We start from the raw sequence: 14,155 nt of genomic DNA on the forward strand, positions 1-14,155 counted from the left end.
TAGGAAAACGAGCAGTTTTCTTAGCCAGAAGTTGCCCCGTCCACAGTCCAGTTTTCTTTTGAAATACTTCCACTTTCCCCGTCAAATGATAAATAAGATCTTGTCGTCTTGCAGCGTATTATTGAGGTTGTTAGAGTGTGCAGTCAGGTCCACCAAAAATGTGAGGTCTGTAATCCATTTCGGATCATCTGATAATGTTTTTCTTTTTTTTCCTGTTCCTGTTGGCACCAAACTTACTTAATTCCCGCTATATCTAACTTTAATTTCTCCATTTCCCTTTTTAAAGCTTCTATCCTACCTGTCCAGTTAAGGGATCTGACATACCACCATCCGATCTAAAGAACACGAGTTTTGTTTCACCTGATAATGATGTCCTCCTGTTTTACATCTGGAACATTTCGTCCAAAAGGTTGCCGTCATTGTTTAACCGTACAGTAGAGGTGCATGCCTGGGAAAAAATTAAGGCTGTAATTTTCTCTTGCAGTACCAGCACAGCACAGCACAGCAAGGCTATTTTGGTTGATATTACAAGGCCAGATCAGTCAGTCATCGAGACTGTTATTGCTGAACTACTGAAAAGGCTGCTGCCCCTCTTCAGGAATAAAAAATTTGTCTGGCCTCTCAACAGATACCCCTCCACGGTCATTGCACAGTACGGCTATCTGTATCGCTGAGGCACACCAACCTCCACACCAGCGGTAAGGTCAGTGGTTGATTGGTGAGGGGAGTGTTGAGACTTGGCAAGACAGCCAAGCCACTATGAGGTAGTCGAAAGGCACGCGTTTAAGCTCACGCAGGCTGGCGTGAGGTCTGGAACAGTTAAAGGAGTTGAGTCTCGTAAAAAAAGTTCGTAGCTTCTGGAATACTTAACTTTAATCCATAATTGGTGAACATCGGTCTGACGGTACATGCATCACAAGATAAATAGCAAATGATAATGGCGCCTTGCTAGGTCGTAGCAAATGATGTAGCTGAAGGCTATGCTAACTATCGTCTCGGCAAATGAGAACTTAATTTGTCAGTGAACCATCGCTAGCAAAGTCGGCTGTACAACTGGGGCGAGTGCTAGGACGTCTCTGTAGACCTGCCGTGTGGCGGCGCTCGGTCTGCTATCACTGATAGTGGCGACACGCGGGTCCGACGTATACTACCGGACCGCGGCCGATTTAAAGGCTACCACCTAGCAAGTGTGGTATCTGGCGGTGACACCGCAGGGAGGATGTATATATTATTTGCACTAATATATAACATCTCCATACTCTTTATATTTTTTAGCTCGATTTGCTTTTCTTTCCCCCATCGCCAACAAAATTTTTAAATTCATTATTCATAGTGTTCTAAAGCCATTCTATAGGAAATTTGTGGTGCCTGGCAATTATGGGATGATTTCTCATCCTTCTCCTCTAAAAAAACTGATTTCTATTAATTTATACCAATGAAAATAATAAGTTTTTGAAAATATAATGTAAGTGGATGGATAACAAATCTGCTCACAAAGCGGCGGTAGGAAAACTCATGTATAAAAGATATTAAAGTTTGTAAATAAATTATACACAACTGCAACCAGTCACTTTTTTCATTAATAATGCTTTATTACATTAACCAGTTTTCGAACCCTTTCAGGTTCATCTTCAGATGATTTCGGGAGAATCCGGGAAGTTACATCATTACTGGTAGTAGCATAATGCTGGGTGCTGGTTTGCGACAGTATAGGCGGCTTTTTTCGTATCTGTCTGCCTCCATTTTGATGTCCAGAACACTTTCACACGAACTATATTAGTTCACACTTTAACAGTGACACTTTACCAGCATCCATCATGCGCTTTACAAAGCTGGATGCTGGTAAAGTGTCACTGTTAAAGTGTGAACTAATATAGTTCGTGTGAAAGTGTTCTGGACATCAAAATGGAGGCAGACAGATACGAAAAAAGCCGCCTATACTGTCGCAAACCAGCACCCAGCATTATGCTACTACCAGTAATGATGTAACTTCCCGGATTCTCCCAAAATCATCTGAAGATGAACCTGAAAGGGTTCGAAAACCGGTTAATGTAATAAAGCATTATTAATGAAAAAAGTGACTGGTTGCAGTTGTGTATAATTTATTTACATTAATATACAGTCACGGTTCTAAAATATCCGTAATGGATAAGCATAATATTAAAGTTTGCAAGCTTTTGGAACCAGTGCCTCCTTCTTCTGACAGAAAGATTGAAGGGGAGGGAAAAGGGGTGAAGGAAAAAGGACTGGTGAGGTTTAGGGAAAGATATAGAGTTCAGAAAAGTCACCCAGAACTCTGGGTTAGGGGAGACTTACCAGATGGGATGTAAGGAAAGACTAATTGTTGGGGACTGCAACAGACGAGATTAGAAAACCTGAGAGCTTAAAGATGGAAGACAGGGTAATACACAAAAAAGAGATTACTAACAAAACATTGTGCACAAGTTAATCTGTTTTTTTTTTCCCCCATACACTAGTTTCTCAGAACTCCGCTGCTGGGAATGGGTGCTACAACATGTCTTTGGTTGTTGGTACCCATCTGCCGCTGATGGGAATGGGTGCTACAACATGTCTTTGGTTGTTGGTACCATCTGGCCTTAATTTACATTAATTTCTTCTGTCTTGGCATTTCTTCACAGTAACTATTCCTTTCTTCACTCCCATTTAGTTTTCTACATTTTTCATTTTCCAACCTGTCCTTTTTTTTTGCCAACCCCCTCCCACCTCTGTCACATACAATGCACTTAGCTTTTTGTCCTTACTAACTCGTGGACAATTTTTTGGCAGTAATCTCTTTCTTGCTTATTACCCTATCTTCCATCTTTAGGTTTTCAAATCATGTTCGGTGCAGTCCTCAAAGATCAGTCTTTCCTTCTTATCTGTCCAGTAAGTCTCCCCAGGTTTTGGGTGACTTTTCCGAACTCTACTCCCTTTCCTAAACCTCACCAGTCCTTTTCCTTCACCCCTCTTCCTTCCCCTTCAACCCTTCTGCCAGAAGAAGGTGTAACTGGCTCCGAAAGCTTTCAAACTTTAATACATTTTTATACGTGTACTCGTGGCTTCAGTTTTCCGAGATTCATTCACTGAGATCAGCTTCTCTTCACTCTGTGACTCCTGCTCCAGAGCATGGTGAAGGAATTGCGGATGATACTGAAACAGCTGAATCTGTCGTTAATATGTAGGTCTCTCCCATACAACTCTTCCCGGTAGCTTGGATTACAGGAGTACACTAAGGCTTCTGCTGCCACTTGGTAAGTAGATTTTTTTATCTACCCACTGACATTACATTTTCAAAACCTGAATATTTTGATTGGTATAAATTAATAGGATTCAGAGTTGTTTTTAGAGGAGAAGGATGAGAATTTTTAGTGTCTGTTATGTAGACCCATAATCACTGGGCACCGCATAGTTCCTATAAAATGGCTTTAGAACAGTATTAACAATGAATTTAAAAATTTAGTTGGCAATTATAAGGAAAACAGAAAACAATCAACAGACAGTTTGCATGGAATTCATTAATATGTACATCAAGATGCACTTTGAGTTAAAAAGATGAATATGGGGACATATATTAGTGCAAAGTAATGGACATGTAAGTTAAGTCATGGGGTGTGATTTTTTTGAAATTGGTTACAAGTCGCAGGGAAGTGTTAAATGTGCAACACACTGCTCCATCTTGTTGGAAATAACTTTCTGTGAGTTTGACGTCATGCAGCTGCTCCACAAGTGTAAAAAGAGGTCCGAATAAACTGTAGCGTCTATGGTCATGTCAAAGAAAATGAGCCAGTAATCCTGGAACACACTTAACATTATCGTCATCCAGTGGTGTTTTGTGGATGATATGGGTTTACATCAGCCCAGTGCCTGCTGTTTTGTGTGTTGATGTAACCCGACAGATAGGTCCGTGCATCATCTGCAAACCAGTTTACGGAGATGCTGTCTGGACATTGAATAAGAAACTCCTGAAATCATCGACAATAAAATGTACTTTTCTCGTGATCTGTTTCTTGCAATGCTTGCATCATGTGCACTCCGTGTGGTTGCAGTGCGTATTCCATCGCAACTCTCTGATGTATGCCATACAAAATGTCTGTCTCCTGGCCCAATTGACACAACAATTTCCTTGGAGAGTTGTCCAAGCATCTTCGAAATGTATCAGGAACATCTGCACTCAGTAATGGTTTATGATTATCACTGCCACTATTTAGTTCACCAGTCATCTCCATCTTTCTTTCAGTCAGTAAAATTGTTGCCTTTGTTGAAACATCAGGCACATTGAGTTCTTTCTGGAATGCCCATTGTATTGAATCCAGTGAGTCTGTCTTCCAGTTATGTTTTCACAATAAAAACCCAGTCTCACAGTGTGTAAAGCCCATTTCTGCAACTAAAGACTGTGAACGAATGACTAATTTTCTCGTTATTGTCACGTGGTCCAAACTACACATGCACAGACTTCACAAACCGCAACTGATGAGGCTACAAATGAACTAACACGCCGAGCAAGCACTGTACCAGACGAAGAACCCCGTGCATGGAAACAACAAACAGCAAGTCATAATTCAGATCATCACAGAGCTATTGAGATCATTAAAACAACTTTCCCATTTGTAAGAGCTTCCAAAGGGAAATAATGACCGCGTGAAGTAGTTCAGGTTTATACGGATCACCCTGTAGTTGAAGTTGTGTAACGCACTATTCAGTAGAACTGGACTATGTTGTTAACTGGAAGTAACATTAAGGAATAAATGTACAAGAAAATAAGTGTAAAGTCGAGTGCTTGACGTGCACATAAGTGATTGAAAAATGTCGGTAAGCCTTCAGACGGTGTCCTCCTTTACTACTGAATAAACATACACCTGCAGAAGTACTCTAGGGTTGATGTCATTTCATATTGTTACTGCTGTAACAGCCGATAAAAGACTAGTAGCAGTAGTCGATAGTGAACACATTGTCTGCAGGACGGTGGGGCCCAGTTTCCCAGGGGGACTGTTTCGTGCTGGCGTCGGACTACCTCAACTGCCTGGTGCACATCGTGGAGCTGGGCAACGGCCTGGTCACGTTCCAAGTGCGAGGCCTCGAGTTCCGTGGCACCTACTGCCAGCAGAGGGAGGTGGAGGCCATCTCGGAAGGAGTTGAGGATAATGACGGTAAGTTTTCTGTGGGGGGGGGGGGGGGGGGCTCTTTTCATCGAGGGGAAGGAGCTTTGCCTCTCATCTTGTGTTGTATTACAATGTCCAGGTTGATGATGTATTACACGAATTCCAGAACACATTTTATTACATTTGCACACTGTCACCCAATGAATGTAATTCGATGTTACAGAAAATCAGACCAGCATTTTGACTAGACGTAGAGCCTCCTATTAAATAGAGCTCGGCACTTCATTTTTAACAGTGTGAAATCCGTAAAAGTTAATGAAACTTTGTGCGTATCCCAGTGAAGTGTTAAAGGATGGCTGTTATTCGCAGTACATGTAGGATGGTCTCATATTCTCACAATAAGTGTTACTGGTCAGAACTAGAACAAAAAAAGATTACCTATGAGCCAAAACATTATGACCACTGCCCACCTCGAAACTGAATGCAACATGGTGGTGTTGCAGGGAATCATTCTGGCAACATAAGGGGCCGCAAATGGGCAAAATCCACTGATGCAAGTGAGTTTTACAAACACAGGTTGTTGCGGACTGGTGTTCGGGAATGAGCATTGTGGAAACAGCGAATCTGGTCAGCTGTTCACGTGCCAGTGTTGTGAGCATCCTCGGAAAGTGAGTGAACGACAGTTAATCCATGAATATGTGAAAGATACTGGAAATCCACAGCCTAATTTTTGGTTGTACATTGTATAAAAAGCTCCGCAAAAGATATTTATTTACAAGCACTGCAGTTTTGTCACATTTCCAAGAAATGCTATGTTACTAATATGGGCCATTCACTTGTTATCTGATCATATCACAACTTGAACATTTGCACTGTCGAATATGAGTAATGGAAGTGTTGTGATCTGCATATATTAACCACAAAGAAAAATCTTGAATTTTCAGTGCCATGTGAATAGCTCCCATTATGGTGTATTGTGGACGTCAGTCATAATATAAATATTATGCTACTGTTAAGAAATTGAAATATCCAAAGTAAGTAATTAACTCAGCACACAAAAAATTGGTTGGTATTATGTATACAAGTTCAAATTATGTAGCAAAATCCTTATTTACTGAAAAAAAAAAAGAACTCTGCTTTTAATTCATTTTTTATCGTTCATAGGTAATAAACTGAATAGTAGTAGTTCCCAATAACATGTGAGCATTTAGTGAACAGGGCTCTTTTGTGGTGTATAAAGTATGTTCACAAAAACGCTTTCTACGAGTGACATTTTCTAAGAATTTTTCAAAATTGTTCATTTCAGACAGGATAAAACAAACCTTCAGAAAGGAGGGTTTGTAAATAAAACTTGACATGAAGAATATCTCTCTCTCTCTCTCTCTCTCTCTCTCTCTCTCTCTCTCTCTCTGTGTGTGTGTGTGTGTGTGTGTGTGTGTGTGTGTGTGTGTGTGTGTGTGTAGGGGGGGGGGGGGGGGGGGGGCGGCATGTGAGTGTGAGCAGGCACGTGCTGTATAAAATTTGTGCTGATGCTACCAAATCTGCTCACCAGGTGGTGACAGGAGAAAACATGTATAAAGGTTAAAGAAATGTGAAAGCTTTCGGCGCCAGTGACTCCTTTATTTTCTTCTCATCCTGTCTGCAAGTCTCCCCTGACCCATGGTTCTGGGTGACTTTTCCAAATTACCCCTATATTCTAAAACATACCAGCCCTTTTCCTTCATCCTTCTTATTTCTCCTTCAACCCTTTTGCCAGAAGAGGGAGCCACTGGCACTGGAAACTTGCACATTTCTTTGACCTTTATATACATTTTCTCTTATTGCTGCTTGGTGAATAGATTTTTTTGTCTCTTTGATTTTATTATACTTTAAAAAATTCATTATTTTTGTTAAAACATTTTAAGGGGACCACACCCTACCTATCTAACCCATGTTAATTTAGGCAAGTATTTGACCCATTTAAGAAAAAAACTATTTGATGCAGGACCTTAATATTTTTACTGTATGTTACGTGATGCTAATAGAGTCAACTGTACTAAAATGTACTTTATGCATTTTGTAGTTTTTACGAAACATTTTTTTAAATTTATTAACAAAAAAATATTAAGTTTGTTCTGCAGAAAATATTTTTTGTGAACATCCTAATGGGGGAATATTAATGAATGTAGTACCAGAGGTGGCTTTTTATGTTATACAGAGTCTGAAAATTTCATTCATTTATCTATGATAGTTTCTGAAATGATGGAGCATATGTACTGAAAATTTTAGTTTGCGGGAAATTGACTTTAAAGAAAAAACTTTTGAAATTTGTTACTTACAGTTAATTAAAGCTGTCCTGCTGTATATGATTGCCCTTCTTTGGCCTCTAGCAGGTCTTCCAGCTTCTTTTTCACCTTCCTGGATGTTTGTCTTGCTTTCTTGGTCATATTAGATGCAGACCTGTCTGCATTGGCTATCCTCATTTTATCGCAATGTTTCAGCTCAGTGATCGTATTTTCACCAGGATTAATTCCCAGTTTTCCAGCACCCAACACTTTCCAATATTACCACAGTTGAATGTAATAACTGCATCATGAACTCCTAGTTTCATTGTATGCATGCCTACAAATACAGTTTTAGGAAGACGGTTCCAAATTATGCTGTTGAAACATTCATTTGGGTTCTGTGTCTGCCCATGCAAACATTTCCTTAAAAGGTCAGGATGAGCCAAGTCTCTGAAAATAGGTTTAATTGCTATAATAACAGCAGCAGGAAGAGAATGCTGGTGAGAATAAGATTCTCCAGTTGCCTGAGCCCTATTGTATTTGCACCACGAACTTTCTCCTGATGGACACAATCCATGACATGGCTTATCATCAGTAGAGGAATCATGGAAGAATATGGCACAAACATCTCTCTTCATTGCCTCCAGATTTTCTTTATTTCTCCTAATTGCCTACCCATAGTATACCTGCAAGTTTTCTATTTCAGTTTTAGTTAACTGACATTGTCTGGTCAACAATTTTCCATCTCCTAATTTTTTTCCTCTTATATCAACAGTTAGTTTTCTCAGCCTTGTTCCCAAATGTTTTTGAACATGGCCTACACATTTTCTATTTTGCTGATAATGGCAACTCCATATGGCTTAGAGTTCACCACATTGTTGTATGCCTTACTGTCACCATTGCCCAAATATTTGGTGTGCTATATGCCTCTTGTTACTATGGAGCAATGAAATATTTGTTGTACTCCATGTACTTCCATATCACCACTTGTTCCTCTAAAATTAGTCACACAGTTGTGTTCTTTATGTTCATTGACTTTGCAATATTTGGACATTATCTCGACATCTAACACTTTACCGGTCTCTACACTCATGGCAGTCACTACTCCATTCAGAGAAGTATACCCTCTTTGCTGCCAACTTCCATCAAGTGCAACTGCAATATCCGAACATCCATCATTTTCTTCCACTACTTCCCTAGTAGCCAGTTTCATGCTTTCCTCACTGAGCTCACCTACAGCTTTCTCTAATATTGCAGTCAGTTTTTCAAATTTATTTGATGGTTGATGTAAGTTCATCACTGTACAAAATGTTCTCCATGCAGCCATGCCCTTGCCAATGGATCGCAAGGCGTAAACTAATCTAGTATTGATTTCATAAGGGCCACTTGCATCTGGTTTTGAAGAATTTGTAAATGAAATCACAGGTGAGCATTTACTGCAAATTCAGTCCAAAGCAATTGCTAAGCCTTTTCTCCCTCTGGCACTCCACAAATTTTCACACACTGTGATTCGCCACACTGTCTACATTGTACAAATTTAGAAATTACATCTGATAATATTCTCAAATTTATAATAATGTTTGTGCACCCCTTGTCACTTACAGCAAATTCTTTGTAACTCTCTTGAAATGGTGAGAGCTTCTTTGATGATGCACTTGTTGAAGAATTACAATTAGAAACATCGTTGCCAGGCGACATAACCTCTTGTACAGAAAGCTTTCTAAACTTGTTTCCTCTAAATTGTCGTTTCTTGAAAATGCCTTTACATTTCGTCATCTTCAATAAACACAACAAAACATATGTAAACAAACACTGCAAACATAAGTATAACAACTACTCGCAATCACACTTGAACAAAGCTAACCGCGTGTTTGAAAGCATGTTGTTTACAAACAGCAGAAACAAAAGAATACTGACCGTTGCATTCCAAGGATAGCCAACACACTCGGGAGTAAAAAAAATAATAGTAAACTGCAAAGTAGGGGATATAAAGATCTAAAATATATGCAGAAAGGTGGGTGACAGAAAAGTGGGCGTGGCACATAAACACACGTGGTAGTAAAATGCTCTTTGAATGCTCGAGAAAAAAATTTTTTCAGCAAAATCCTTTTCAGAGTACTTAAATAAAACCTTAATCTATCGAAATATGATGAAAACTGAAAATGATTTTTTTTTTTTTTTTCCACCTGAACCACAGTGTGGTCCCCTTAATTGCCTGACAAAAGACAGAGGTTGCTGAGGGCTTTCATCCTTTTGGTTAAATGACACCTGCTGTGAAAGGAAAGTGCCTGGAAAATAGTGACAAGCAGTGAAATCTGTATAGTAGAATAAACATTAGGAAAGAGGTAGATAACAAGGATAGGAGGGGGGGAACTACTGACAGTTGTGTTTGACCCACTGTTTTAACCTTAAATGAATTCATTATGACTACAGTACCATAAGTAAAGAAGTTAAAATTAGGATGAGTTTTTATTAGAAAAGGATATGTTCTAGTGACAAGTACTGATGACGTAAGAATAGAAGGAGGGAAGGGATTTTATGTGCTTAAATGTTTCTTATCACAGAGCTGTTGCTGCTAAACAGCTCTTAACTCAACAAACCCACTCTACCAGTTCTCATAAATATGGCAGGGTGTTGCTGCTGTGAGCCGGGCCACCTGCCACACATGTTGAGTGCCAACGCGGCCTTCTCCCAGCGCTGGCTAGCCTGGGAGGTCACTGCCACCAAGTACGTGCTAGAGGGGTACAGCATCTCGGACAACAGTGCCGTCTCCATGCTGCAGGTCTTTGACTTCCGCAAAGTCCTCATAACATACTACGTCAAGGTGCGTGACTACAGCTTTGTATCTGGTAATTGCCAAACGCTATTTTGTATTTTTGTGAGTCTGTTTGATTGCCTATGAGACGCATTGCAAAAATTGTGTAAGTTAAATGGTTGCATTTGATATTAAACACATTCTTATATTTTTTCAATATTCCAATACTGGGAAGTACTTGTCATAAATATAAGCATATGACACATACTGATAAAAACAAACAAATGTACATAATATAGCATGCTACAACAATATTCTCAACATGTTTTAATTATTGATTTGAGCAGTTCATTATCACTTCCGAATTTGCTAATGCTAAATAATGTTTCAAATAACTTTGTCATAAGTTCAGATGTATTTTCTGATGAAAGAATTTGTCAAACTGAGTTGTCTACTGACAAACTTCCTTGTTTCTAGTGTGGATCATGTTCGGTGGTGCTGTGACTGTCAAAGATACATTGCCCATCATACAGTAAACAAGACTTTAACGCTGTATGCACATATAGCATGTACTAATAAAAATATGTCCATCGGTAGAAATTTTCTTTGATGACATTCGATGTAAAAATCAGAATCCAAGACATTAATATTATAACACTCCTACTAGGTTGTTAAGCTAAATATTAATATGACCTGTGTTTTAAAAATACATAGGAGCATTTCGTAATGAGTATAGTTTAATGCATGTCAGATGGAAGTTTTGACACACACACACACACACACACACACACACACACCGTGACTTGCTTATCTACAAATTAGATCAATACAGGATTAAGGTCAATGCTCTAAACTGGCTAACATCATACTTACACAACACAAAACAAAGGGTAACAATCATCTAAGATGCAATGAATTATTGGAGTACAGTATTATGGAGTACAGTATCTCAAGGTGTGTCTCAAGGCTCCATTTTGGGGCCAATCCTGTTCCTATTCTATGTAAATGACTTACCTACCTGTATAAATTCCCTGCGAGTTGTGTTTGCAGATGATGCTTCTGTTTTAATTGAAGATGACAATGCAGAAAACATTCCAAGCTCAATCGTAAGCATGCTGGTACCTTAGAAAACTGGTTCCAGTTAAATGTGTTGAAATTGAACATTGCAAAAATCCATATGGTACATTTCAAAACCAAACATTCAAAATGTGTGGCACTTCAAATACAACAAAACAATCAACCTATGAAAGAAATTGACACGGTCAAATTCCTGGGACTAAATATGGACAAGAACTTATGCTGGAATATACATATTGACTTGCTATCAAATAAACTAAGCAGTTTTGCATTTGCAATGCAAATACTAGCAAATTTCACTGACTTGGGTACACGAAAAATTGCTTATCATAGTTATTTGGAATACACCATTAGATATGAGATAATTTTCTGGGGGAAGTTCAAGTAATATATCTCGAATATTGAAATTACAAAAGAATATTGTCCGATACATGTGTACTGCGCGGCAAATAGTCTTGTCGCTCATTATTTTGGAAACTACAAATCCTAACTGTTCCCTCCATATACATTTATGAAATTACAATCTTCCTCCACAGCAGACAAAAATTATTTGATGAGGATCATATTAACCATACATTTAACATAAGAAACAAAAATAATTTTATGCTACCCACACACTAGTTGATATTATATGCACGGACTCCACAGTATATGGTGATGACAATATATAACAAGTTTAATGGGCAAAAACATATTTAATATGAACCCAGAAATTTTGAAAACGAGGCTACGGCAGATACTGTGGGAGAAATGCTACTATTCAATAGAAGGCTTCTTGGAGGATGAAATAATAATTTGAGCAAGGGCTAATTAAGTGTTAGATTTTATTGTATGTGCATACAACAAAACTGTATTATTAACAATATTATGAAAAGGAAAGTTGCTACTCACCATACAGCAGAGATGCTGAGTCCCAGATACACACAACAAAAAGAGTGTCACAAATAAAGCTTTCAGCCAGTAAGGCCTTCCTGTCCTAAAACTTTATTTGTGACAGTCTTTTTGTTGTGCATATCTGGGACTCAGCATCTCTGCTATATGGTGAGTAGCAACTTTCCTTCTCATAATATTGTTACATTCCATCCTGGTTTTTCCATTGTTTGAAAATTGTATTATTATTAGGGTGCTGGTTGTTAACATCAGGTGTTCTTTGTTTATGGTGAAATTCTACCACAATTTGATGTGTCTCCTGTACCTGAATCAAATGATTTAGATTATGTACAATATAAGACAAATAAACCATAATTAACAATTCATCATTACAATATTGTCACAGTGAGGTTGTCATTAACTTGTATTTTGTAATTTCAATGTGTCACACCCTGATGTTCTAATAACATTTTAAAATAATAACAAGAAAACGTTATTAAGTATTTGAATGTATGCTATGGTAGGATAAGTAGAAGTTCAACTTCTACTGATCACATTCATTGAAACACATTGCTTCTTGTGCTGCACAATAGATGCGGCCAACAGAACCGCCAAAGAACAGAATAGCGTGCTAGGCTACCTGCTTGCTGAACTGTGCCTGTGCCCACTGCACGATACCACATCCTCCTGGTACAAGGGGTGTATTCACTACCCTGTTGCAGCGTATCCCAAACTGTTTTCCACGGAACACAGGTATTCTGTGGGAAGTGAATAAGTGCTCCGAGAAAAACTGTTGATAATATGATGATCCCCCCCCCCCCCCTCCCCCTCTGTGATGATATTAATCGCCAACTCAGTACTGCAGATGCAGTAAATTAAGATCACAACTGCATGATAATTAAGGTTAATATCTTGAAACTCAGAATGCAGCGGTAAGAACTGGTCATGACTGCTTACTGATGTCAGTTTGTTTTACGTGCTGTAGTAAATTATATTTCTTTGTGTTCTTTTAACTCGTACTTCCATGTTAAAAAAATGAAACTGTCAAACGCTGAGTGCAGCGATACATCAGGAGAAATGAAAGAAAAGCTAACTGAAAGGTATTGTGCTTTATATGCGCTCACATAGAAACAATCTGCTCCAAATCTGTAAATAATATTCATATAAAAGCAGAAAAAATTAAATTTCATCACACTCACCGAAGACATTTTTCAATGAAAGCAAAATCACCTAGGGTGACAAAGCTTTACTGGATTGCAGCATATAGCTAACTATAATATTAATGAAACTTTTTATTTTCAGCAAACATGCAATAGTTAGTACTGTTTGCATTCATTTAGTCAGTACTGTATTATATGAAATATTTACTGAAAAATCATTCAACTGAGCTGCCATGCTCCAGTCTTGTGTATGTGCCTCTCTCTCACTCCACAAGTCTTCTGTTTCCTCAGTGGTTAAGTTGCTTTTAATAAACACATGATCTTCAGAACCATAATAATTTTTACCCGATAATTATTAAAATGCTAGGAAGAAAATTGTAAGTATTACTGTGTGAATCGTGCATTTAAATTTCCAGAGTATAGTGTTCTATGCCATTCGCTCCCCGCGCCTTCTCGACTGGCTGACTTCGGAGACGATCCTAGATGCCCTGAGGCCAACACTCGACAGATCTTTTGTCGATTTGGACCCTGTGTTCAACATGAATATAGACGAGGACTACGATTTCCGTGCATCTGGGATTACGCGGACCAGTTTCTGCAATGTGTACCTTGAGTGGATTCACTTCTGTGCCAGTAAGCGGAAGGTTGGTATCTTGTGGTAATTAGTGCTTCCCTGTTTTGAGACAGTGCTTCCATTCATTAGAGCTCTTCTGAGTGTACTTATACACAACCCATCATTCATTTGTTGGTGAGTGATTGCTTGTCCTCTGTGCTATTGTTTCCATTAAGAAACTAAGAAATTATTTGAGATAGAGTTGTGATATTTGAATGCTCCGGAACACAATATTGAACATTTCTTCAGGTCAGGTTAGTGAGGAGGAGGCAGGAAAATTCTTGACATAGGTGCATATTTTTGTGGGAGGATCAGAA

The 14,155-nt window shown here is 38.7% G+C and overlaps 1 protein-coding gene across 1 annotated transcript in view; it reads left to right on the forward strand.

The window, feature by feature from the left end:
- The window catches only part of LOC124551265 (pecanex-like protein 1), a 292,683-nt gene that overhangs the window by 223,822 nt on the left and 54,706 nt on the right, over positions 1-14,155 (forward strand). Inside the window, exons 24-26 of the mRNA XM_047126263.1 lie at positions 4,959-5,147; positions 9,994-10,187; positions 13,642-13,869. Coding sequence (XP_046982219.1) covers positions 4,959-5,147; positions 9,994-10,187; positions 13,642-13,869 — 611 coding nt within the window. The remainder of the gene's footprint in view (positions 1-4,958; positions 5,148-9,993; positions 10,188-13,641; positions 13,870-14,155) is intronic.

Source organism: Schistocerca americana, chromosome 9 (genome assembly GCF_021461395.2).
Source record: "Schistocerca americana isolate TAMUIC-IGC-003095 chromosome 9, iqSchAmer2.1, whole genome shotgun sequence".
Taxonomy (NCBI): Eukaryota; Metazoa; Arthropoda; class Insecta; order Orthoptera; family Acrididae; genus Schistocerca; species Schistocerca americana.